This window comes from Lithobates pipiens, unplaced genomic scaffold (assembly GCF_037356315.1).
Source record: "Lithobates pipiens isolate NorthernLeopardFrog02 unplaced genomic scaffold, aLitPip1_a1.2 Scaffold_23, whole genome shotgun sequence".
NCBI lineage: Eukaryota > Metazoa > Chordata > Amphibia > Anura > Ranidae > Lithobates > Lithobates pipiens.
The window spans coordinates 299,124,114-299,150,649 of record NW_027507785.1 but is presented as its reverse complement, the minus strand read 5'-3'; the positions used below and the strand labels follow the sequence as shown (position 1 = coordinate 299,150,649).

General features: G+C 44.2%; 1 protein-coding gene across 1 annotated transcript in view; it reads right to left on the bottom strand.

Moving 5' to 3' along the window:
- Positions 1–26,536, bottom strand: part of ADGRL4 (adhesion G protein-coupled receptor L4) — a 253,358-nt gene that overhangs the window by 91,666 nt on the left and 135,156 nt on the right. The window contains exons 5-7 of the mRNA XM_077450392.1: positions 24,513–24,583; positions 12,689–12,868; positions 9,427–9,610 (exon numbers count right to left, since the gene is read on the bottom strand). Of these exons, the coding sequence (XP_077306518.1) occupies positions 9,427–9,610; positions 12,689–12,868; positions 24,513–24,583 (435 nt within the window). The remainder of the gene's footprint in view (positions 1–9,426; positions 9,611–12,688; positions 12,869–24,512; positions 24,584–26,536) is intronic.

The window sequence follows — 26,536 nt, the reverse complement described above, 5'->3', positions numbered from 1 at the left end:
ATGCTGCTGCCAGACTCATCCACGTTACCAATTGCTCTGTGTCTACTACCCCTCTCTGTCAATCCTTCCACTGGCTTCCACTCACCCAACAAATTAAATTCAAAATACTAACAACTACTTACAAAGCCAACCAACCTACTTGTTTTCTTCGTTCCTCTCAAGAACTCCTGCTCTCTAGCTCCCTCGTCACCTCATCCCATGCTCACCTCCAGGACTTTTCCAAAGCCTCTCCAATACTATGGAATGCACTTATCTCCTACTCTAATAGCTTTTAGACGATCCCTGAAAACCCTTCTCTTCGGAGAAGCCTACCCTACCCACACCTAACAACTGTATTTTCATTTTCTCCATCAGATCATCCCCCACAGTTATTACCTTTTGTTTCCACTTGACCCTCCCTGCTAGATTGTAAGCTCTAATGAGCAGGGCCCTCTGATCCCTCCTGTATTGATTTGTATTGTAAGTGTACTGTCTGCCAACATGTTGTAAAGCGCTGTGCAAATTGTTGGCACTATATAAATCCTGTATAATAATAATGTCCATTCTGATTCCTATCTGGTCCTATCACCTGGACAAGCAGAGAGGGAATATTTTGAATCTGAACACAAACAGCCATTTAAAAAAGTGCACACCCTCCCTACTCCTCCGTTTTTGCAGGACATCATTAGTTTCAAAAGTAAAAATGTTTTTTTGTTTTTTTAAGAAGTCGATGGGTAATTAATGAATTTACAGGCATGAGAGGCAAACAAGCAGCTTTCCCTGTACAGCTATTGGTTATACACAATGGGAACGTAGGGGAACACAGTTCCAGCACCTCCAGCATGAATGTTTGTAATGGGAGGGGGGCTGGGGTGTGCTGAGGGGTCTACTGATGCTGGCTGGGTGATCCATTGTCATGGAGGGGGGAGGTGTCTATTGTTATAGGGGTGTGTCTATTGTTGTTGGGGAGTTATATAGTTGCTGGTGGGGGATCTATTGTTGCTGAGGGGTCTTAAGTTGTCTGAGGGGTACATTTTTGCTGGTGGGTTTAATTCTTGCTGGTAGGGACCTACTGTTGAGGAAGGGGTCTATTTTGGCTGGCTGCTGGAGGGTCTACTGATGCTAGCTAATGGTAAATCTATTGTTGCTGGGGGGTATTTGTTGCAGGGAGAGTCTATTGTTGTTGTAAAGAGCTATTGTTGTTGAATGGTTCATTGTTGTCGACTGCAAGGGATGTATTTTACTTCTTATCTTGTTATCATTAAAGTGGGAATAAATTCCCATGGTTGACATTTACCTAAAGGTAAGCCCATATTAAGGCGTACCTATAGGTACAGTAAATATCTCCTAAATGTGCACCATTTAGAAGATATTTACTTGTGAATGGGCCAGTGACGCCACGTGGCATGCGCTCTGAAGGAACGGCATACCCGTCCTGGGCTGTGAATAGCGGCTCCTACGCTGATGTCCAAGAGAGTGAAGTCATTGCAGCGCGGCCAACCAGATGGCCAGAGGAACCCGAACCCCAAAGGAAGACCAGGTGAAGATGAAAGCCTTGTCAGCGGTGACAGTGCATAGCTGGGGGGCTTAGTTTTAAGGTAACTTTCACATAATGTACTAGTATGCGATGTATACTAGCACATTATAACTTTACCTTGCAGGTTTAAAAAAAAATCACTGCGGTTTACTATCGCTTTAATAAATTCCATACAAATGACTTAGCACCACAAAACGAAACTTGGTTCTTATTCTTTAAAAGGGGAAATTACTGGGAGGTGGGTAGGGGGTGGGACCAAGGAACGGCGCTGGGAGGCGGCTAGCAGGTGAAGACAAGAGAGGGGCATACCTGCACAGATTCTTTGAGGAAAAAAAGCTCTGGTTATACTGTATATATACTCTCATCAGCCATTTAATATAAGCTTATTTATGGAATATGGGAAAATAGCCACACTGGTCAGCAAAAGTGAACAGTCACAGTCCATTACATCACAGGCATATGTTTTATTCTGCAAAGAGTTCAACAAACATCTTGCTGTGACTCCACATGATCTGACGAGTTAGATTGTGGCTATTCTCATGGCTATTCTCTACTAAGGTTGGTTATGGTAACACCATTCATTGCAACTATCCTCTGGTACCAATGTGGGGTAGATTCATCTTCAGGTTTACCAGTGGCGGCCTGTACATTGTGGACGCATGGGCCCCCCCCCCCATCCTGCCACAGCCACTAGCCACGCAAGTGGTGGGGACCCACGCGTGCATGTGGGGGGGGGGGGTACTGCCAGAGCTGTGAGCCCCGCGAATGAGGGGAGGTCAATGATCACAGTGGCTGCATATGATAGTCACAGTGGCTGCATGTGATGGGCACAGAGACTGTATGTGGTGGGCACAGTGGTTACATATGCTGAGCACAGTGACTGTATTTGATGAGCACAGTGGCTGCATATAATGGACACAGTGACTGTATTTGGTGGGCACAGTGGCTGCATATGATGGGCCCAGTGACTGTATTTTATGGGCACAGTGGCTGCATATGATGGGCACAGTGACTGTATTTGATCGGCACAGTGGCTGCATATGATGGGCACAGTGACTGTATTTGGTGGGCACAGTGGCTACATATGATGGGCACAGTGACAGTATTTGATGGGCACAGTTACTGTATTTGGTGGGCACAGTTACTGCATATGATGGGCACAGTAACTATATTTGGTGGGCACAGTGACTATATTTGGTGGGCACAGTGGCTGCACATGATGGGCACAGTAGCTGCATTTGATGGGCACAATGGCTGCATTTGATGGGCACAGTGGTTGCATTTGCTGGGCACAGTGGCTGCATTTGATGGGCAAAGTGGCTGAATTTGGTACTTTTCAGAAATTTTCAGGTTGTTTGCCTAGACATCCATCCAGGCAAAAAAAAAACATGGTTATTCACTGTCACAATGTTCGAAGCAAAGTTAGGCCAAGTAAAATTTGAAGATATAAAAGTTGTGATCGTGGAAAATGAGTTTTGTTTTAGGAACCAAAGGTCATATACCTAGCAGTGCCACTGATGTAAATTTGGTTCTGACCTAGTGGGATGTGAAACATCACATTTTTACTTTACCTTTAAAACTACCTACCTTTAAAACTACCTACTAAAACACAAACATTCTAGCTTGTCACTGAAAATAAATCTTTAAGTATTGAATCCAGTTCTCTGCTTACGCACATCATTTACTTGCGACTAAGGCGTAGCTAATTGTGACTGATGTGCTATCTATATCTGTGGACAGCCATAGAGACAAATTACTGAGATGGCATATATTTTCCGTTATAGCTTTCTTTCAGAAAATAGAGAAAAGTCACTGCTAAATGGCAAAAGTCAATTTTGCAGATTGTAACATTGCCAAGTGCGGGAAACTCTAGATTCTGTTATCTGAAGAGCTGGCCTTACACCTGACAGTTTTCAGTCGATGACAACCAATTTTGAACCTCTTGGAACTTAACCCCTTGACGCCGGCACCTCCCGACCCTTTAAGGGGTTGTCGATGCTAGGATGTGGGGTGGGGTTTATGAACATGTGACTGCCGCGATTGGCTGGCATAGCGGTCACATGATTGGAAAGCCTCCAATCGCAAGTAGAGATTGGGAGTTTTCTTTTGGGCACCTTTAACTGCGTCGGGAGCGCGCTCTTGGCACAGGTTTGTTTATATTTGGTATGCAAATATACAGATTCTAGGCATCAAGGGGTCTGTGAAATGAGCATCCCAGGAGGCTTTAGGTGGATGGATGTCTAGGCAAGAAATGTGGAATTACAAGCTACATGAAGGCAGACAAGTGGGGCCTATAGGGGTAGAGAGGTTGTTTGTCACATCCTCCATGTTTTCCCATTAACTTGTTGGGTGCCAAGCACTGGGTTACATGAGAGGCCTACCTCATGTGGGTTCTTCTGGGCTATGTTAAGCACTTTTTACAGGGTCACTTTACTACTCATGGGGTATCTTTATTTTGTGTCTTCATCAATGCCACAAGACAAGTCTGAGGCCACTGTGGGATAATACTCGATCTTAAGGCAGACCTCTACTGTTACGTACACCATGTACACTTGCAACTCTTTTCCAGTTAATTCTCAGTTCCCAATGACAATATACACTCTGTAACCTGCAGTTAGGAGGGAGCCCTGTCCAGATTCACGTGTCCATAATTTTCCAGTGCTATTCCCCAGTAGCGGAGTGGGCCCCGCTGTGCACTCTGCACTAGCTCCACATGTACACTTAGCTTTACTCTTGAAGTTCCGTACTTCTATACAGGATGAGAACCTTTGCGGCACAAATCCACACCATTGCTCTGGAAGACAGGCCACTGGTGGAAGGAGTTCCGACAACATCTTCCTTACTGCTAGAGGCCATTCCACCTATAACAGGTACATGTTATCGACAGGCTGCTGGTTAAACTTCCGTTACTCCGGGTAACCACTTGTATCTTCACACTACTTCACAACCACTTGTATCTTCACACTACTCCACTCCACACCAATGTCTTCATACCACAATGTGTTTAAGACTCACCCGATGAACCATGTGCATGCTGGTTGCATACATTACACCCCTTTCAGTAACTTCAGACCAGGCAAGGACAAAGTTTCAAACACTTTACCTAAGAAGGGTGTAGCCCAACAGATAAAGGCATTATTATTTCCTATTCCCTAACTCTACCTACAGGCTTCAGCGCTACCCCGGTATACCTGCTAAGGTGTAGTCGAAGCAAAGATAAGTCCTTTATAGGCATCTTCATTTAGATGCAAGCCCTGCTGAGGCACAGAACAGACCAGTGCTGGTGTCTTCAGGGCAAACCCCAGGTTTCGAAAGTTCTACTTCTGGATGGTAATGGATATCATCCTTCTCCCCTCCCTAGTTCAGACAACAGTTCCTTTTATATCACACAGGACCAGTGGGTTGGGCCCAGAGAAATACCCACCAAAATCAAAGAACCAGGACAGGCATTAACTCATACCCACCTGGCCGGGACAGCACCTAACAACCTGCTTATAAGCACTGCACAAAAAATTTATAAAAAAAGGCACCCCCACCTATAAAAAACAAATGTGGATAATTGCAAAAAGGGGAGGGGGAGGAAGAAGACATTTAAATAATTTATAATCAATAAGTGATGTTTTGCTTTAAGGGTTAGAATCCCTGTTTATTAGCTGCAATTCCAGCTTGTGACTAGTGTACAGTGGCAGCCAATCATAAACCTGCGCTAAGCACCTTGCCCTTTGGACAGCATTCCGTAATTCATACCAGGGCAAGTATGATCTGTTCCCATGATGCTATAGAAACTCCCTTTGGTGAGGGTACAATACCTTCCACTGTGTCAGATCCTGGATCTCTTATCTCCCATTGCAAGAAAAAGGAGTTAAAGGCATATACCATCTATGTTCCATGGCAATACCAGCTGTCAGTTTTAAAACAATATCATTTTATTTTACATTGGATGGAGAGTCGCCTGGAGTTCTTCAAAGTAATGAGAGTGAACTGCGAGAAATTTTATTAAATTTATTTTGCCATTTTATGACATCAACCAATCAGTGCTCAGCAATGATTTAATCAGAAGGTGTGTCCCTAAGGACTGAAACTGATTGCATCAGCACAGTTATTAAATTCTGACAGACTCAATACTATTGCAATTTGGCTGGCGATGAGGTCTCATTAGAGAAAAGAGTTTGATGGGATCGGAGATATCGGGCGGTCCTTCCAGTTTATCATAGGTCATTTAAATGCTTTGCATCTTCAGATTATACATGCCTAACAGCCAGAATCATACATGGGCTTCTGCACAGGGGATGGATGAATGGATAGAAGGTTTTGTGGATGGATGGATAGAAGGGTTTGTGGAGGCATGGAGGGATTAATGGATGGATGGTTTTGTTTGTGGATGAATGGATGTTTGGGTTTGTGGATGAATCGGTGGTTGGGTTTGTGGATGAATGGGTGGTTGCGTTTGTGGATGAATGGGTGGTTGCGTTTGTGGATGAATGGGTGGTTGCGTTTGTGGATGAATGGGTGGTTGGGTTTGTGGATAAATAGATGGTTGGGTTTGTGGATGAATGGGTGGTTGGGTTTGTGGATGAATGGATGGTTGGGTTTGTGGATGAATGGGTGGTTGGGTTTGTGGATGAATGGGTGGTTGGGTTTGTGGATGAATGGATGCTTGGGTTTGTGGATGAATGGATGCTTGGGTTTGTGGATGAATGGATGGTTGGGTTTGTGGATGAATGGATGGTTGGGTTTTTGGATGAATGGATGGTTGGGTTTGTGGATGAATGGGTGGTTGCGTTTGTGGATGAATGGGTGGTTGCGTTTGTGGATGAATGGGTGGTTGCGTTTGTGGATGAATGGATGGTTGGGTTTGTGGATAAATAGATGGTTGGGTTTGTGGATGAATGGGTGGTTGGGTTTGTGGATGAATGGATGGTTGGGTTTGTGGATGAATGGGTGGTTGGGTTTGTGGATGAATGGATGCTTGGGTTTGTGGATGAATGGATGCTTGGGTTTGTGGATGAATGGATGGTTGGGTTTGTGGATGAATGGATGGTTGGGTTTTTGGATGAATGGATGGTTGGGTTTGTGGATGAATGGGCGTGGGTTTGTAGATGAATGGGTGGATAAATGGATGGATACATGGATAGATGAATGGATGATTGGGTTTGTGGATGAATGGATGGATGGTTGGGTTTGTGGATGAATGGATGGGTGGGTTGGTTGGATGGATGGATGGGATGCATGGTTGTTTGGATGATACTGGACTTAGATAGACTTAGATATCTCTTTAAGATAACTTTTTCTTTCAATCTTTCATTTGAAATGAGTGGTTTGTTGGTGTCCAGCCTGCAGGCATGCTACAGAAGATGGTTAGAGACTGCAGGCAGGCTATAGAAGATGATTAGAGACTGCAGGCATGCTACAGAAGATGGTCAGAGACTGCATGCATGCTACAGAAGATGGTTAGAGACTGCAGGCAGGCTATAGAAGATGATTAGAGACTGCAGGCAGGCTACAGAAGATGGTCAGAGACTGCAGGCATGCTACAGAAGATGGTTAGAGACTGCAGGCATGCTACAGAAGATGGTCAGAGACTGCAGGCATGCTACAGAAGATGGTTAGAGACTGCAGGCAGGCTGCAGAAGATGGTCAGAGACTGCAGGCATGCTACAGAAGATGGTTAGAGACTGCAGGCATGCTACAGAAGATGGTCAGAGACTGCAGACATGCTACAGAAGGTGGTCAGAGACTGCAGACATGCTACAGAAGGTGGTCAGAGACTGCAGACATGCTACAGAAGGTGGTCAGAGACTGCAGACATGCTACAGAAGGTGGTCAGAGACTGCAGGCATGCTACAGAAGGTGGTCAGAGACTGCAGGCATGCTACATAAGATGGTCAGAGACTGCAGGCATGCTACAGAAGATGGTCCGAGACTGCAGGCATGCTACAGAAGATGGTCCGAGACTGCAGGCATGCTACAGAAGATGGTCCGAGACTGCAGGCATGCTACAGAAGATGGTCAGGGACTGCAGACATGCAACAGTACATGGTCAGAGCAGGGGCGCACTGCGGACCTTGTGTCGGGGGGGCCCCATGAGCGGTGAGCTATGTCATCCCTGCCTGCAGTTGATGAGGCTATATGAGAGGACTTAGGTGCTGGCCAGGATTGCAGAGCGATCATGGAGCCATGAGGATGATAGCAGTGACAGGCGCTCCGGCCACCTCTCCACCTGGGGAATTCAGCAGAGGGGCGATGCTGTGGGGGAAAGCCAGTCAGAGAACTGAGGCTGCAGAGTGCGGACAGAATGGAGTCATGTCGGAGATTGTCACCTGAACTGCCTTGTGTATAGCAGCAGGTCAGTGTGACACACTGACTGAGTGTTCCTTCTTGCCCAATGCCAATCTACCAGGTGCTATTCCCTGGTACACCGATACTATACACTGAGCGCCACTCATTGTACAGATATCAGTGTTGTATATAAGGAATAGCACTCCATATACAGATATCAGTGTTGTATATAAGGAATAGCACTCCGTATACAGATATCAGTGTTGTATATAAGGAATAGCACTCTGTATACAGATATCAGTGTTGTATATAAGGAATAGCACTCCGTATACAGATATCAGTGTTGTATATAAGGAATAGCACTCCGTATACAGATATCAGTGTTGTATATAAGGAATAGCACTCCGTATACAGATATCAGTGTTGTATATAAGGAATAGCACTCAGTGTATAGATGTTAGTTATATATAGGGAAAAGCACTTAGTGCTATTCCCTATGTGTTACACTGACATCTATACACTGAGTGCTTTTCCCTAACACTGATATCTGTATACGGAGTGCTATTCCTTATATACAACACTGATATCTGTATACGGAGTGCTATTCCTTATATACAACACTGATATATGTACACTTTGGTGGAAAGAATGCCCCTTACATTGGTGGTCAGTGGAAAGAATGCCCCTTACATTGGTGGTCAGTGGAAAGAATGCCCCTTACATTGGTGGTCAGTGGAAAGAATGCCCCTTACATTGGTGGTCAGTTAAAATGTTATAAAGTAAATAAAAATTATATATAAAAAAAAAAAAAAATGTAAAGCACACCCATGACCCCCGCACACGTTCTCTATGAAAAGCTTTATGTAGGACGAACACATGTATGTAAACAATAATGGCGCCACACATGTATGGTATCATCAGGAACATTGAATAAAGAGCAATTCTAGGACCATCATTTTGTAACATGCTGGACAGAGCTTTTAATTTTTTTATTTTTTGTATATTTTTTTATCAAACTGTTCTGCTATGAAGATTGCACTTGTTATACTGTGTTCATTTATGAAATCCTTCATTTTGGAAATGTACCATTTTTGCACTTTTAATTAAGTTTAGTTTTCTTTATATTCTTTAATAAACATTTATTTTGAACATAGTGTAGAGAAATTCTGTGACAAACGCATGTAGTGTGGGCAGTCCAATATGTAGGTGGGGCTTTGTGTAGGTGTGGCTTGAGTGTGGGTGGGATTACAACAATGCTACAAGAGATGGTCAGAGACTTCTATCATGGTACAGGAGATGGTAAGAAACTTCAGATATGTTTTTTTGATTTCCGTTTTTGGTTGTAACATGACAAAATGTGGAAAATTTCAAGGGGTATGAATACTTTTTTAAGGCACTGTGAATAAAGAAAAACATTGCCAGCTGGCTGCTGGTATCTGAAGGGTGCACAATGGGTACCAGACAGGGCACAGGTTCTGAACCAGGGGCCTATTATATAAACTTTCCACAAATCTTAACCTGAAACTAATATTTTATTTCCATGACTGTGGTGTCTCTGCACTTCTGCACTTCCATTACCAATTTACATCCATCAAAGAGAGGAAAAACTTTTCACACAGTCATATCCTCACCCATATCGCTGGCATCAACATCCAGTTGGGTTGTTTTCTTGAAATTCTGTGACATATCCAGAGCCAATTGTTCTGTGGTGTGCAGGAGTTTCGTGATACTTTTTCTCCGGCTCTCTTCTGTCAGCTTTTTCCAAACTGTAATTTTATCCTTTTCAACAAAGTTGTTCACAGTGTTAACAAAAGTCTGCCAATACATAGAGAAAGACGTTATGGTGGTATACTTTGCCCTTTTGCTGTTCTCATTTTAAAGTGAATTTGTCACATTGGAAGAAAGATTACAGCATCAGCGAACTTATTGTCAGAATAAAGGAAATGTGTTCTCATTTTTAAATTCATGTGGGTGACCTGAATTGAAAAATCAACAGTTTATAAACTTTCTCCTTAAAGGAAAACAAAATGATATTTTAATTGGCAATTAGCCATTATTGCCAACGTTTATTTAGTTATGTTTACCGGTGTGCTACCGCAACGTATGGTAAGGGCTTGTTTACATTTGTGGGTTGGGGGTAAAAAAATGCGGCCGATACATATTTTTACCTCCCCTCAACCACAACCTTAAAGTGGTTGTAAAGCATCAAGGTTTTTCCCCTTAATGCCTTCTGTGCTGCAGCCCCCCTCCCCCTTTTTTCTTACCTGAGCTCCATCTGATCCAGCGTTTTGCATGAGCACAGCGGCTCCAGCCACTGTCTCTCTCCTCATTTGACAGATTGATAGCAGCAGGGGCCAATGGCTGCTTCATTGGACTCAGCAGCGGGACTCAGGAGCGATAAAGGACAAAAGAACAGCGCCCTCTAAGTGCAGTAATCAAACTATTTTAACCACTTGGGACCCGCGCTATAGCCGAATGACGGCTACAGCCCGGATCTCCTTTTCCGGGACTACGTCTATTGACGTAGTCCCGTGCACGAGCGGCCTGCGCGCCCCCTGAGGGGCACGCGTGGCGCGCTCTGTGATCGGTGAGTCTATGAGACTCGCCTGATCACCGATCAGAGCAAGGGGTCGATCCCGACCCCTTATCAGGTGATCAGCTGTCAGCCAATGACAGCTGATCATGTGATATAACGGAGCCGGTAATCGACTATTATTCCTCCTCGCGCTAACAGCGCGAGGAGAAAAAAAAAAGCCGATCACCGGCGGCCGTGATCGGGACACCAGTCCCGATTATGGCCAGCCCTGCCAGTGCCCACCTGCCCCCTGCCAGTGCCCACCTGCCCCCTCATCAATAAAGATGATACAAAAATAAGTGCCCCCCGTCAGTGCCACCCAGCAGTGCCCATAGTGCCACCCAGCAGTGCCCACAGTGCCACCCAGCAGTGCCCACAGTGCCACCCAGCAGTGCCCACAATCTGCCTCAACAAAGGTGCTGCACCCCAGTGCCACATATCCGTGCCCATCAGTGTCATCTACCAGTGCCCATCAGTGCCGCCCATCAGTGCCCAGCAGTGCCACCTATCAGAGCCACCTATCAGTGCCTATCAGTCCCATCTATCAGTGGTACCTATCAGTGCCCCTTAGTGCCACCCATCCGTGCCACCCATCTGTGCCACCCATCCGTGCCATCTTATCTGTGCCCATCTTTGCCCATCAGTGCCACCTTATCTGTGCCCATCGGTGCCGCCTTATCTGTGCCTATTAGTGCCGCCTTAACTATGCCTATCAGTGTCCACCAATGCAGCCTATCAGTGCCCACCAATGCAGCCTATCAGTGCCCACCAGTGCAGCCTATCAGTGCCGCCTCATCAGCACACTTCAATGAAGGAGAAAAATGACCTGTTTGCAAAATTTTATAACAAACTATTAAACATGATTTTTTTTTTTGCATCTTTTTTTGTTTGTTTAGCAAAAAATAAAACTCCCAGCTGTAATTAAATACCACCAAAAGAAAGCTCTATTTGTGGGAAAAAAATTATACAAATTTCATTTGGGTACAGTGTTGTATGACCGCGCAATTGTCATTCAAAGTGCATCAGCGCTGAAAGCTGAAAATTGGTCTGGGACTGAGGGGGGTTTAAGTGCCCAGTAAGCAAGTGGTTAATAATAGTTCTTTTGTCCTTTATCTATTCCAGAGTTTTTGTGCATTCTCAACTTGAAACTGGCAGCCCTCCAGGGACAGCTTTTATTATTGTTTTTAGCATTTTACTTGTGTTTCCTCACATGGACTAACTTCTAATAGATAATTGATTCACACCTTCCCTGTCCGCCCCCCCCCCCCCTCCTCCTTCCTTGATTGTTTTGAGATTGTTGTATCCTGATGGGACTCAGGAGCGAGCCCACACAGGTGCCCCCAGGGAAAGCAGCATTCCATGGGGGGCACTTGATGAAGAGGAGGAGCCAAGAGCAGGGGCACCCCAGAGGGAGAGGATCAGGGCTGCTCTGTGCAAAACTATTTCACAGAGCAGGTAAGTATATGCACGTTTGTTTTTTTTTATTTGAAAAAAATGAGAGGGTTACAACCCTTTTAACCACTTGAGCTTCAGAATATTTTACCCCCTTCGTGTCTTTATAGACCTTGCTTTGTGCACTGGTCCAAATCATTTTGTATAGGGGGGATTATGGATTATGGTATGGGGTTGTTTTTCAGAGGTTGGACTTTGCCCCTTAGTTTTAGTGAAGGGAACTCTTAAGCATACCAAGACATTTTGGACAATTTCATGCTCGTAACTTTGGGGGAACAGTTTGGGGATGGCCCCTTCCTGTTCCAACTTGACAGCGCACCAGTGCACAAAGCAAGGTCCATAAAGACAGGGATGAGCGAGTTTGGGGTGGAGGAACTTGATTGGCTGGCACAGTCCTGACCTCAATTCGCTAGAACACCTTTAGGATGAATTAGAGCGGAGACTGTGAGCCAGGCCTTCTCACCCAACATCAGTGACTGACCTCACAAATGTGCTTCTGGAAGAATGGTCAAACATTCCCATAGACACACTCCTAAACCTTGTGGACAGCCTTCGCAGAAGAGTTGAAGCTGTTATAGCTGCAAAGGGTGGGCCAACTCAATATTGAACCCTACGGACTAAGACTGGGATGCCATTAAAGTTCATGTGCGTGTAAAGGCAAGTGTCCCAATACTTTTGGTAATATAGTGTATATTTTTATAGGGGGGGGGGGGGGGGGGGGGGGTGGAATTGGAGTTTGGCTTATGTTATAGAAATATAGTATTCTAAATTATCTGATAGACTTCATACAAACTATCTAATTAGTGGACAACAGCTGTAGTACTCTTTCTTTGATGACAAGCTTACATGAAACCTAAATTACGTACTGTAAGGGTGGCATTTGTCAAGGATTCCGAGTTCAGCGCTGTCTTATTTAATGTGCTTAGTTGTGGAGAGGAGGCTGCAAGTACTTCAACATAGGTAATTACATCCACAGGTAGAATATCTTTCATCGTGCTCCTCTGAATTTCTTTAAGTATAGCAATCGGCTCTTTGATAGTGCTGACCTAAATGACAACAATGAAGAAAAGTGGAACAACATTTGGTGCACTTAACAATTGCTACTGTGCCTGTTAAAGAAGACATGTCATATCAATTTGCATCATTATTATTATTCCAGAAATCCAAAAGTCACACATGTTTCACCCATGATTCTATATATATATATACACAGTGTATATTCAATATATTTGTATATACAGTATCTCACAAAAGTGAGTACACCCCTCACATTTTTGTAAATATTTTATTATATCTTTTCATGTGCCAACACTGAAGAAATTACACTTTGCTACAATGTAAAGTAGTGAGTGTACAGCTTGTATAACAGTGTAAATATGTTGTCCCCTCAAAATAACTCAACACACAGCCATTAATGTCTAAACCGCTGGCAACAAAAGTGAGTACACCCCTAAGTGAAAATGTCCAAATTGGGCCCAAAGTGTCAATATTTTGTGTGACCACCATTATTTTCCAGCACTGCCTTAACCTTCTTGGGCATGGAGTTCACCAGAGCTTCACAGGTTGCCACTGGAGTCCTCTTCCCCTCCTCCATGACGACATGACGACATCACGGAGCTGGTGGATGTTAGAGACCTTGCGCTCCTCCACCTTCCATTTTGAGGATGCTCCACAGATGCTCAATAGGGTTAAGGTCTGGAGACATTGTCCTGCAGCCCCGTCTCTAAAGGGAGGGGATTAGACATGTGCACCATCAATAAATTTCTTTCGTTTAGTTCCATTTCATATTAAAATGAATTCTTAATTTGTGTTCGAAATTCAATTCGGATTCGTTACGAAACACACTTTTCGTAACATTAACGAAAGCTCGTAAAGATACATTTATCATTATGAGGGGCTCCCACCATCCCTGTGCCGTGCTGACTTCCTGGGTTTTTAACTTTTAGTTTTGTTAACTTTTCATAACAATAACAAACAATATCAAATATCAAAACAATAACAAAAGTTCTTTTTGATAAAATAATCCGAAATTCGTAAACAAAATTTCTTATTTCGTACAAAATTCGTATGCATAAAAAATTAGCATTTTGGATCCTCACAAATGTACGAATTTCCAGAAATTTGTACGAATTTTCAATTCTTACGAAACTAATCGCACATGTCTAGATGGGATCATGCTCTGCTTCAGTATGTCACAGTACATGTTGGCATTCATGGTTCCCTCAATGATCTGTAGCTCCCCAGTGCCAGCAGCACTCATGCAGCCCCAGACAATGACACTCCCACCACCATGCTTGACTGTAGGCAAGACACACTTGTCTTTGTACTCCTCACCTGGTTGCCGCCACACATGCTTGATACCATCTGAACCAAATAAGCTTATCTTGGTCTCATCAGACCACAGGACATGGTTCCAGTAACCCATGTCCTTAGTCTGCTTGTCTTCAGCAAACTGTTTTCAGGCTTTCTTGTTCATCATCTTTAGAAGAGGCTTCCTTCTGGGGCGACAGCCATGCAGACCAATTTCATGCAGTGTGCGGCGTATGGTCTGAGCACTGACAGGCTGGCCCCCCACCCCCCTTCAACCTCTGTAGCAATCCTAGCAGCACTGATACGTCCATTTCCCAAAGACAAGCTCTGGATATGACGCTGAGCACAAGCATTCAATGTCTTTGGTCGACCTGAGACCTTGTAACACTAATGAGTCACATGACACCGAGGAGGGAAAAAGGCTAATTGGGCCCTATTTGGACATTTTCATTTCTGAATATTAATGGCTGTGTGTTGAGCTATTTTGAGGGGACAGCAAATGTACACTGTTATACAAGCTGTACACTCACTACTTTACATTGTAGCAAAGTGTCATTTCTTCTGTGTTGTCATATGGAAAGATATAATAAAATATTTACAAAAATTTGACTTGTGAGCTACTGTATATATATATATATATATATATATATATATATATACGGTACATAATCTCTCTTTTTTTCAGTATTTACTTGTTGTGAGGTTTTAATTTCTATTACACGTAGAGGAGAAAATCTGTTCTCTTGACAGGGAAATATTTCCGTATAGTTGGCAGAAAAACTCACACCTCTGCTCTTGAAAATTGCGGAGCAGAGTTCAGCCTCTGTTTTTAAAAGCGCTCTTAGCACAGAGGAAGGTGTCCTTCAAACACATTATGGACAATGTGCTGAAACAGCAACATGTAGGGGTTATTTTTTAAGCACAGCACATGCAGTACAGCTGTCTGTAATGTTCAACTTTAACCCTTTCATGGGCAGCAGATTTAAATACTAATAACTTTTTTTTTTATTATATGCTTTGTGTATTTTCAGGAAAAATACACATTTTATTGAGATAATTGTGGCTTTTCCGAAAAAGGATAAAAGCATTTTCGTATACAGTGAGCCTTCCATAAAAATAGAAGATTTGTTTTATTGACAGCTCCCCACTCAACAAATATGAAAACCTTGTCAAAAATATAGCTTTAGCAACAAAAAAAAAGAAAAAAAAAAAAACTCGTCCCTGACACTTCCCCGAAAACGTGGACCACTTTCCCATTCCTCACTGCTGCCTTACAAAAAAGGTAGACACTTGAAATCCCATGCGAATGTGCTCTTGTAATGTCCTTGCAGAATTTTGAGCGTTTAGCTTTCCCGGGATGTAGAGCAGAGGCACAGTGATGACATCATCCATGTCTACATTGGTAGTTGAGGCCAAGGCCAATATTACTTTGTAAAACTTTATTTAAACGTTTTTGCTTTTTAAAGCAATAAGTATATAGCAATATTTTGTAAAACTTTATTTAGGGCCGGTTCACACTGCGGGCGATGCGAGGCGACACCGACTTGCCTCGTCGCGACCTGCCGCGACCTCAGTGGCGATTTGCAAATGACTTCTGTATAGAAGTCAATGCAAGTCGCCCCGAGGTCGCCCAGAAGTAGTACAGGAACCTTTTTTCTGAGTCGGAGCGACTCGAGTCGCTCCTCTCAGAACGGTTCCATTGTACAGAACGGGGGCGACTTGTCAGATTGCGGCGAGGCAAGTCGTGTCGCCTCGCATCGCCCGCAGTGTGAACCGGCCCTCAAGCTGTATTGTTTTTATTTATTTGTTAAAACGTTATTCAAGCTTAATTGTTTTTATCTATTATTTCTTTTTTATTTAAACATTATTGCTTTTTAGAGTACAGTAAAACCTTGGTTTGAGAGCGTTTTGCAAGATAAACAACATTTTTTAATAAATTGTGCCTTGATAAACAATCGATGTCTTGATATACAAGTAGCGTCATGTCACAACTGAGTATAAAAGAGAAGAGAGGCGCCTCTAAGTGTAGCAATATGGTTACATTTAATGAAGGTACAACATTTAGCAAGTCACATGGTTGATAATTTAAGCAGGCACATCTAAGTATTTAGGCATCTGGGGTCAAGCTGTCCACATAGACCGTCCTCCGTACCACCGCCATCGACGTCATCCGCTCCACGAGTGTTTCAAGCCTCGCTTTCAGATCACTCTACTGCAGGGTAGTCTTCCTGATCACGATTGCAGACTGGCAGCGAGAGACGGCGGTGTGAGAGGATGGTCAGATGCCTGCATACTTAGCCAGTTTTAATCATCAACCATGTGAGTTTCTAAATCTTGTACTTTCATTAAATGTAACCCATATTGCTACACTTAGAGGCGCCTCCCTTATCTTTTATAATCTGTAGCTCCTGCTGGATTTTGCTTCTAATCCCCTTGTGAAGGCTTCCATTTGTGGATGGACATTTTTACATTGCTATAATCTTTTTATATGGACTATAGACTGAAGGACTTATGAATAAATGGTCGTGTAACAAATCATCTGAGTTTCCATGATTTCTTATGGGGAAATTTGCTTTGATATACAAGTGCTTTGGATTAAATGCATGTTTCTGGAACGAATTATGCTCACAATCCAAGGCTTTACTGCAATATGTATTTAGGGGGTTGAGAGCTATCAGTAAAGTGAACCTTCCATTTTAATGGAAGGTCCATTTTAAGTTTGTTATGCATTCACAAAACTAAAAAAATGTGAACAAAGAAATGATTTCCTTCAATTTTCCTGTATAAATTGGCAGCCACTTTTGTTTCAGATAAAACTTTGAGCATGTTTTCCTGTAAGTCCTGGCTATACACATATTTTATTTTTTTTTTACCCTAGAATGCTCTCTCAAATTGCTATATGTATGGCCAGCTTTCCACTGGCACTAATCCTTATAGTCATAATTCTAGCCCCAAACCTAGCTCTAACTATAGTATGGGTATAAGGCTTGTGATCAAAGCTCTAAAAATGTATTTATGCATTTTAAAAATGTGTTCTATTAAAATTCCACAGACCCTTAAAATAACATTATTCCTCATGCCCCGTACACACGAGCAGAATTTCTGTCGGAAAAATCTTGGATGTTTTTTCCGACGGAATTCCGCTCAAGTTTGGCTTGCATACACACAGTCACACAAGAGTTCTCTGGACTTTTGACTGTCAAGAACGCAGTAAGGTACAACACTACGAGGAGCCGAGAAAATGAAGTTCAATGCTTCAGAGCATGCGTCAAATTGTTTCAGAGCATGCGTAGGAATTTTGCGTGTCGGAATTTGTACAGACGATCGGAATTTCCCATCAGAACTTAAAAACAAATAGTGAAGCTAGAGGTTGTGGGCCTGAGTTCCTGAGCACTGGCACCGGACATAATTTAAAAAGAATAGCACCTCAAGTTTTAGCCCTCCTGGGGTACTCTACAAGGTATGTCAGTATGCTCTAATACCGTGTAACATGATCAGACTATCCAGTGAACTTGGTCCGGCAGGCTTTGAAAGAAGTCTTGACTCAAAATTGTCCGCCGGACTCGGGGCGGGGTCACCGGGTGATGTCACATGTGATGTCACAGTCCCGGACAATGCTGGGACGATGACGATGACATCATAAGGGGCGGGGTCACCATGATGGGGTCACCTTATGATGTCACAGTCTCGGACAATGCTGGGACGATGACATCATAAGGGGTGGGGTCACCATGTGACATCACCCGGTGACCCGCCCCTTATCCCTATATAAGTTGCCACAAAACGCATCCCTGCCATTACGGCTGGAGAGAGCGTCTTGTCAATGCTCTTGACAGGACTTGACTTGTCTTGTCAGGAATAAGAAGAAGAGAAGAAGAAGATGAATAAGAAAGCGGCAGCAACGGCAACAGTGACAAGACCGGGCCAACGCTAGTTAAATAGCTGGAAGAAGAAAGCGGAAGCCTGGAAAGAAGAACCAAAGAGCGGGACAAGACCCCCGAAGTCAGAAGAAGTACCTCACATGTGTGGTTTGAACATCGTTTACATATGTAGGTGCGACTTGCGTATGCATTTGTTTTTGCGTGCAAGCTCGGAGGTATGGGGCACTTTACATTTTTTCTTTTTTTTCTTATTTCTTTTACTTATTTTTTTTTTTACACTGTCTCTTAAAAAAAAAAAAAAAAAATCACTGTTATTTCTATTACAAGGAATGTAAACATCAGATGATTCGTTCCGCAACCATTTATTCAAAAATCCTTCCGTTTATAGTCCATATAAAAAGATTATAGCAATGTGACCAGGTTGTGTAACCACAAAATGTCCATCCACAAATGGAAGCCTCCACAAGGGGATTAGAAGCAAAATCCAGCAAGAGCTACAGAGTATAAAAGAGAAAAGAGGCGCCTCTAAAACTTTTTAGTGGAAGGGAGTTTAACAAGACACGTGGCCACTCATTAAAATTAGAAGAAAAGAGGTTTAACCTACGTAGAGGGTTCTTTACTGTAATGCCCTGTATACACGGTCGGACTTTCCAACGGAAAATGTGCGATTGGATTTTGTTGTCGGAAATTCCGATCGTGTGTGGGCTCCATCTGACTTTTTCTGTCGGAATTTCCAACACACAAAGTTTGAGATCTGGATCTAAAATTTTCCAACAACAAAATCCGATTGTTTAACCTCTTGAGATCCGCGCTATAGCCGAATGACGGCTACAGCGCGGACCTCCTTTGCCGGGACTACGTCTATTGACGTCGTCCCGTGCACGAGCGGCCTGCGCGCCCCCTGAGAGTCAATGAGACTCGCCTGATCACTGATCCGAGCAAGGGGTCGATCCCGACCCCTTACCACGTGATCAGCTGTCAGCCAATGACAGCTGATCATGTGACAAAACAGAGCCGGTAATCGGCTATTTTTCCTCCTCGCGTTGACAGCGCGAGGAGAGAAAAAAAAGCCGATCACCGGCGCCCGTGATCGGGACATTGGTCTCGATCATGGCCAGTGTATCAGTGCCCACCTGCCCCCTGCCAGTAACCCCCAGAGCATTAATAAAGTGCCACCCAGCAGTGCCACCCATCAGTGCCCATAATGCCACCCAGCAGTGCCATATATCAGTGCCATACATCAGTGCCCACAGTGCCATACATCAGTACCCACAGTGCCATACATCAGTGCCCACAGTGCCACCTATCAGTGCCCACAATCTGCCTCAACAACATTGCTGCACCTCAGTGCCACATATCCGTGCCCATCAGTGTCATCTACCAGTGCCCATCAGTGCCGCCCATCAGTGCCCAGCAGAGCCACCTATCAGAGCCACCTATCAGAGCCACCTATCAGTGCCACATATCAGTGCCCATCAGTCCCATCTATCAGTGGTACCTATCAGTGCCCCTTAGTGCCACCCATCTGTGCCACCCATCCGTGCCACCCATCTGTGTCACCTATCAGTGCCCATCAGTGCCACCTTATCTGTGCCCATCAGTACTGCCTTATCTGTGCCTATCGGTGCCAACTTATCTGTGCCTATTAGTGTCGCCTTAACTGTGCCTATTAGTGCCCACCAGTGCCACCCATCAGTGCCGCCTCATCAGCGCATTTCAATGAAGGAGAAAAATTACCTGTTTGCAAAATTTTATAACAAACTATTAAACATGATTTTATTTTTTTATTTTTTTTGCAATTTTTTTGTTTGTTTAGCAAAAAATAAAACTCCGAGCTGTAATTAAATACCACCAAAAGAAAGCTCTATTTGTGGGAAAAAAATGATAAAAATTTCATTTGGGTACAGTGTTGTATGACCGCGCAATTGTCATTCAAAGTGCATCAGCGCTGAAAGCTGAAAATTGGTTTGGGCAGGAGGGGGGTTTAAGTGCCCAGTAAGCAAGTGGTTAAATTCTGACCGTGTGTAGACAATTCCGATGCACACGCATGCTCAGAATAAATTACAAGACGAAAGCTATTGGCTACTGGCCTCTTTGCAGTCCCGCTGTACGTGTTCTACATCACCGCATTCTGAACGATCAGATTTTCCGACAACTTTGTGCGACCGTGTGTATGCAAGACAAGTTTGGGCCAAAATCCGTCAGAAAAAATCTGACGTATTTTGTCGTCGGAATGTCCGACCGCGTGTACAGGGCATAAGAGCGACAAGGATGTGGAATTCCCTTCCACAGGCGGTGGCCTCAGCGGGGGGTATCGATATTTTCAAGAAACTATTAGGCCCCTTTTACACTGAGGCGCTTCTAAACTGCCAGTAAAACACTGAGCGTTTTTGAAGAGCTTTTCATGCACTTTTGTAGAGCTTTGCATTCATTTCAATGGAGAGGGGCATTTTTCACCGCCCTGCCAGTGCACTGCCCCAGTGTGAAAGCATTCATTGATTTTAATTGAAATCGTTTTTCGTGAGCTTTTCGGATGCTTTTTTTAGCGTGAAAGCGCCTGAAAAGCTCCTCAGTGTGAAAGGGGTCTTAGCCCTTGTACACACGGTCGGACATTCCGACAACAAAATCCGTCGGATTTTTTCAGACGGATTTTGTCCGAAACTGGTGTTGCATACACACGGTCGGACAAAGTTGTCGGAAAATCCATTCGTTCATAACGTGATGCGTTCGTTCGTTGTGACGGGACTACATTGCGGTTAGTAGCCAATAGCTTTGGTCTCGTAATTTGATCTGAGCATGCATGCCACTTTGTCCGATCGGAATTCTCTACAAACCATCGGACAAAGTCCGATCGGATCATGTTGTCAGAAAATTTTATATCCAGCTCTCAAACTTTGTTGGTCGGAAAAAGTCTGATGGAGCCCACACACGGTCGGATTATCCGACAACACGGTCCGATCAGACATTTTGCGTTGGAATGTCCAACCGTGTGTGCAAGGGCTTAGACAGGACCGTCTTTAAGGCAGGGAAAAAGGGGCAGCTGCCCTGGGCCCTGTCATTGTTGTGGGGCCCAAAGCAGCTTCCTCATACTTGCCAACTATACCAATTTAAATTCCCTTGTCCCTGTAAGTTTTGTCCCATGCTGTGTCCCAATATTTCAGTGTGAAGTGCTGTTACTAATGCTGCCCAGCTCTGCCTTATTGTTGTGTACAGATGACTCACCTGCAGACCCTGTGTTTACATGTAAATAACCGGCATTCATATGTAAATAGCGGCGGCATTCATAAGTAAACAGCTGCAGCCAGCGGCATTGATATGTAAATAAAGGCGGCATTCATATGTATATCATGCTCCCCTGCAGTGAGGAGATGATGTGCTGTAACCTCTAGCAACCAATCAGTGAGCAGTATTACTGTACAGTAATTAACCAATTAACAAGCAGAAATCATGTGCTGTAACCTCTAGAAACTAATCAGTAAGCAGTAATGATATGCTGTAACAGCTGGCAACCAATCGCAATCGCTGCCTGATCTGATACAGTAAACTGATTTTAAGTCTAGCTGCTATTTATAGTATGTCTCAGAGCAGGTAGGGGGGCCCAAGAAAGTTTTTTTTGCCCAGGGTCCAATCAATATTAAAGACGGCCCTGGTCTTAGATAAGCACCTGAACAACGGCAACATACGGGGATATATTATTCACGATTTACATATATATATATACACAATGTATATACAATGTAATACTGAATATACAATGTAATACTGACATATAATCACACACATGGGTTGGACTTGATGGACTTGTGTCTTTTTTCAACCTCGCCTGCTATGTAACTAAGTGTAGCAATATGTTGCTAAGTGTTGTACCTTCATTAAACATAACCATATTACTACACTTAGAGGCGCCTCTCTTCTCTTTTATACTCAGTTGTGACATGACCAGTGTTGGTCATCTTACTTTAAAAAAGTAATTAGTTAAGTTACAAATTACTTCTCCCAAAAAGTAATTGCGTTAGTAACTCAATTACTACATTGGAAAAGTAATTAGTTACTCAGCAAAGTAAGGCCGCGTACACACGCGCGGACTGTTCGCCCAACTTTGTCCGCTGAACAGTGTTTGGGCGGACAGTCCGCTCGTGTGTGGGCTTTCAGCGGACAGTTTCAGCGGACAGTTTGACGAACAAGGTTTTTCGGAAATTCCGTAAAACTGTCCGCTGAAACCTTGTTTGAGCGAACAGTCCGCCCGTGTGTAGGCTTGTTCGACAAACTAAGTTCCGCGCATGCTCAGAAAGGCTTAACACGCCGAAAGTTATAATGCAGTGTATAGGACGTCGTATTTTTCATCCCGTCGTACGTGCCGTTCACGTCATCGCGCACGGTTTCAGCAAACTGTTCGTTCGTCGTGTGTGGCCATGTCCGTCCATGCTAATTTTGAGCGGACTGTTTGCCGAAACTGTTTGACGGACAAAGTTGGGCGAACAGTCCCCGCGTGTGTACGCGGCCTAAATGTGACTTTTTTTTAAATATTCTATAATGCAATTGCGTTCTATAACATCTTTAATATCAAAGATGTTTATATTAACTGATTGAAGAATAAAAACACTATATACATTATTTTAGAACATTTGGTATTTATTTAAAACCCAAATGCTGAGGGGGTGGCAGTGGTGGTACTTGAGGGGATGGCAGCGGTGGTACTTGAGGAGGTGGTAGTGGTGGTACTTGAGGGGGTGGCAGCGGTGGTACTTGAGAGGGTGGTAGTGGTGGTACTTGAGGGGGTGGCAGCGGTGGTACTTGAGGGGGTGGCAGCGGTGGTACTTGAGGGGGTGGCAGCGGTGGTACTTGAGGGGGTGGCAGCGGTGGTACCTGAGGAGGTGGTAGTGGTGGCACTTGAGGGGGTGGCAGCAGTGGTACTTGAGGGGGTGGCAGCGGTGGTACTTGAGGGGGTGGTAGTGGTGGTACTTGAGGGGGTGGCAGCGGTAGTACTTGAGGGGTGGCAGCGGTAGTACTTGAGGGGTGGCAGCGGTGGTACTTTGGGGGGTGGCAGCGGTGATGGTGCCATCCTCTCCCACCACCACCACATCTACCTCTTATTGATCCCATCCCCCACCACCACTGATCTCATCCCTACCCTATCCTCCCATCACCTCTGTTGTAGAAGTGATGGTGGGTGGGTAGGGATGGGATCAGTAAGAAGCAGAGGTGGTGGAGGACTTGGGATGGATCGATTGCACTGCAATTCGAATCATCAGTCACTTACTTGAATGCCCCCAGGGATGCCTTTCCTCATAGGGAGAGAGAGAGACCCTCCCCTTCACTCGATTGGTGGCAGTTGGTCAGCTGACTTCATTTTTCAGTGTCTGTCCCGCCTCCCTACACTCTCCTTCTGGATAGGCGAAGCGGGATGGGGCGGTCCAGACAGTCTCTCTGAGACTCAGCCTCTTCTCAACTCAGCGGGTGAAAGCCCCCCTCCTCGCCGCGGCAGAACGAACGGCCAGGCAGCGCGGCCGCGGCGGGGCCTCCCGGGCGGTAGATGTAACTGAGGTAATTCTGCCCAAGTAATGGGAACTGAGTTACCACGAGGGGAAGAGTAATCAGTTAGATTACTCGTTACCCTCTAAAGTAACTGCGTTACATAACTCAGTTACTTACATCACTGGACATGATGCTACTCTTATATCAAAACATCACTTGTATATCAAGTCAAAATTTATTTAAAAATGTTTGCTTGTCTTGCAAAACGCTCTCAAACCAAGTTACTCTCAAACCAAGGTTTTACTGTATATGTTAAAGCGGGAGTCCGCCGGGACTCCGCCTTTTTTTTTTTTTTAAAGCCAGCAGCTACAAATACTGCAGCTGCTGACTTTTAAAATAGTGACACTTACCTGTCCAGCGCGCCCGCGATGTCGGAACCCGAAGCCGATCTCTAGATCGTCTCTCGGGTGCTGCTGCCGCCATCTTGGGTATGGGATTCAGGAAATGGAGCCTTTCGGCTTCATTTCCCGGTTCCCTACTGCGCATGCGCGAGTCGCGCTGCACAATAAGGACGGTCCCCGCTGCCTCTGGGATCTGTGTGTTTCCCAGCAGGCAGCGGAGCACTTGCGGAAAGGGGCGTAATCTACGCCCCTTTCCGCAGAGCGCTATCCCGGAAGTGGGTGCAGAATACCTGTACTGTACAGGTACCTGCACCCCCCTCCCCCCTGAAAGGTGCCAATTGTGGCGCCGGAGGGGGGGAGGGTTCCGATGAGTGGAAGGTCCACTTTAGGGTGGAGCTCCGCTTTAAAAAAATAAAATGTAAATGTGAACCTGATCTTTCAAATGCAATAAAAAGAACATGCCTATGACATAAACAAAGTCATTTATCCTATTTTGTTTTCCTCGTAATTTAAATGATGAAATAATGTAACCATTAAGTCATCTCCCAGCATATGGGTTCTTATTTTTAAACAGTGATAACACATCGGACACAGGAAACACAGGACTCTCAAAAACCACTTACCTTGATAATTGTCTGATTAATGTTTGTTGATACACAGTTATTATCCAAATGGCATTTAATCTTTATGTTCTCTGAAAAGAAAAAAAAAAAACATCCACAATGCACATCTGTGATTGTCATTACCGTTCCTTTCAAGAGGTTCACTTGTCATAGTGGCTTACAGCAAATAATAGCTGAAATAAATGTGCATCTATGGGTGCACAGGCGATAAGCAAATGAATGTAATTTCCTTAGAAGAACAATGCACGGTTCTTTTAGCTGATGTACAAAACATAACGGTAACATCAACATTACTCTGAGTTGCTATGTGATAATAGAACATTTATATTGTTTCGCTGGGGTTATCTTGACAAACATAACAATTGACAATGTTGATGGGGCAAACATTAGTCCCAGTCAAGAGCTGTAGGCTGTCAGCTCACAATGGGGAATGGTGGCTGGGTTGACTGTAAAGTTGGGCGTATAAGTAGAAATTGTCAGGCAGTTTCGGCTAGCTTTTCATTTCTAATACAATTGAAAGTGAACATAAGAACAAAGACAAGCTACCATTCAAGTGAACGTATGGTCAAAACTTGTTTCTGATGCCATGTACACACGACTGAACTTTACGACAGCAAAGGTCAGGCGGAACGAATCCATCAGACAATCCGATCGTGTGGTCTTCATCGGACCTTTTCTGTTGAAAAATCAGACGGACTTTAGATTTAGAACATGTTTCAAATCTTTCCGACGGACTCGATTCCAGACAAAAAATCAGTTAATCTGTATGCTAGTCCGACGGATGAAAACCAGCGCTAGGGCAGCTATTGGCTACTGGCTATGAACTTCCTTATTCTAGTCCGGTCGTACGTTATCACGGTCAAATCCTTCAGACTTTGGTGTGTATGTGTGTAGACAAGTTCGATTCGACGGAAGTCCGTCAAAACTCCGTCAAAGTCTGATGGAATTCAGTACGTCAAAGTCCGGTCGTGTGTACACGGCATTAGATTTGGATAGAATACGGAACAATTAAAACCCTAATCAGGTTTATTTTTTTTTTGCTGTCTGTTCCCTAACAGACCGATTACTCTTCACTTCCTGTCTTAAAGACACAACAGGAAGTGACAACATGAACCTGTTCTATCCTACCTTTGCATGTTTTTTTTTTTCTGTGTTGTATTAAATGGTTAAATGGTATGCTGATATCTAGGGGGGTTTGGACTAGTACAAATTGCTTACTTATCTGATTTTGGGGTTTATTTACGAAAGGCAAATCCACTTTGCACTGCAAGTGCAATTGAAAGTGCACTGAAAGTTCACTTGGAAGTGCAGTTACTCTAAATCTAAGGGGTAGATCTGCAATGAGGGGAAGCTCTGCTCATTTTATCATCCAATCATGTGCAAGCTAAAATGCTGTTTTTTATTTTCCTTGCATGTCCCCCTCAGATCTACAGAGACTTTACTTCCAAGTGCACTTGCAGTGCAAAGTGGATTTTCCTTTAGTAAATAACCCCCTTAGTATCTCCCTCTGCCCCTCCCACCTGGGGAATTGTCTACCCACGCCCACCCTGGAATTGTATAGCTATAGTCAAAGTAGTAAATTGATAAGCTTGTTGTTCTGCTCTCTCCTTCTAACTGCCTCATTGTACTGCTTTACTCTTCTCGATGGTGGCTCCAGGGGAATGCTTGGATGTGCTGTAGCACCCCCAGAATGTCTTTAAGCTGCCTTACAGCACCTCCGTCTGCTGGGCACCTGGCTGGATTTTCAAACGCCAGTACATTCAGAGTGCAGATATAAAAAACAAAGACAAGAGGGCGCCCTCAATGCACTCACTAGATACAAGAGGATCAAGGCTTGTCATAACCCCATATAGACCTCCATAGGATCACAGTGAGGGTGCAGAGATCTGCAGGTATGTGGCTAGTTGATGCAGAGGTACAATTGTCAGGTTTCAGGCTGGATGATGACAGAAAGTGGATGTGGCTGCATGAAGGGATGGCATCAGAAGGTATGTGCAGGCTTAAGCTTAAGCCGCGTACACACG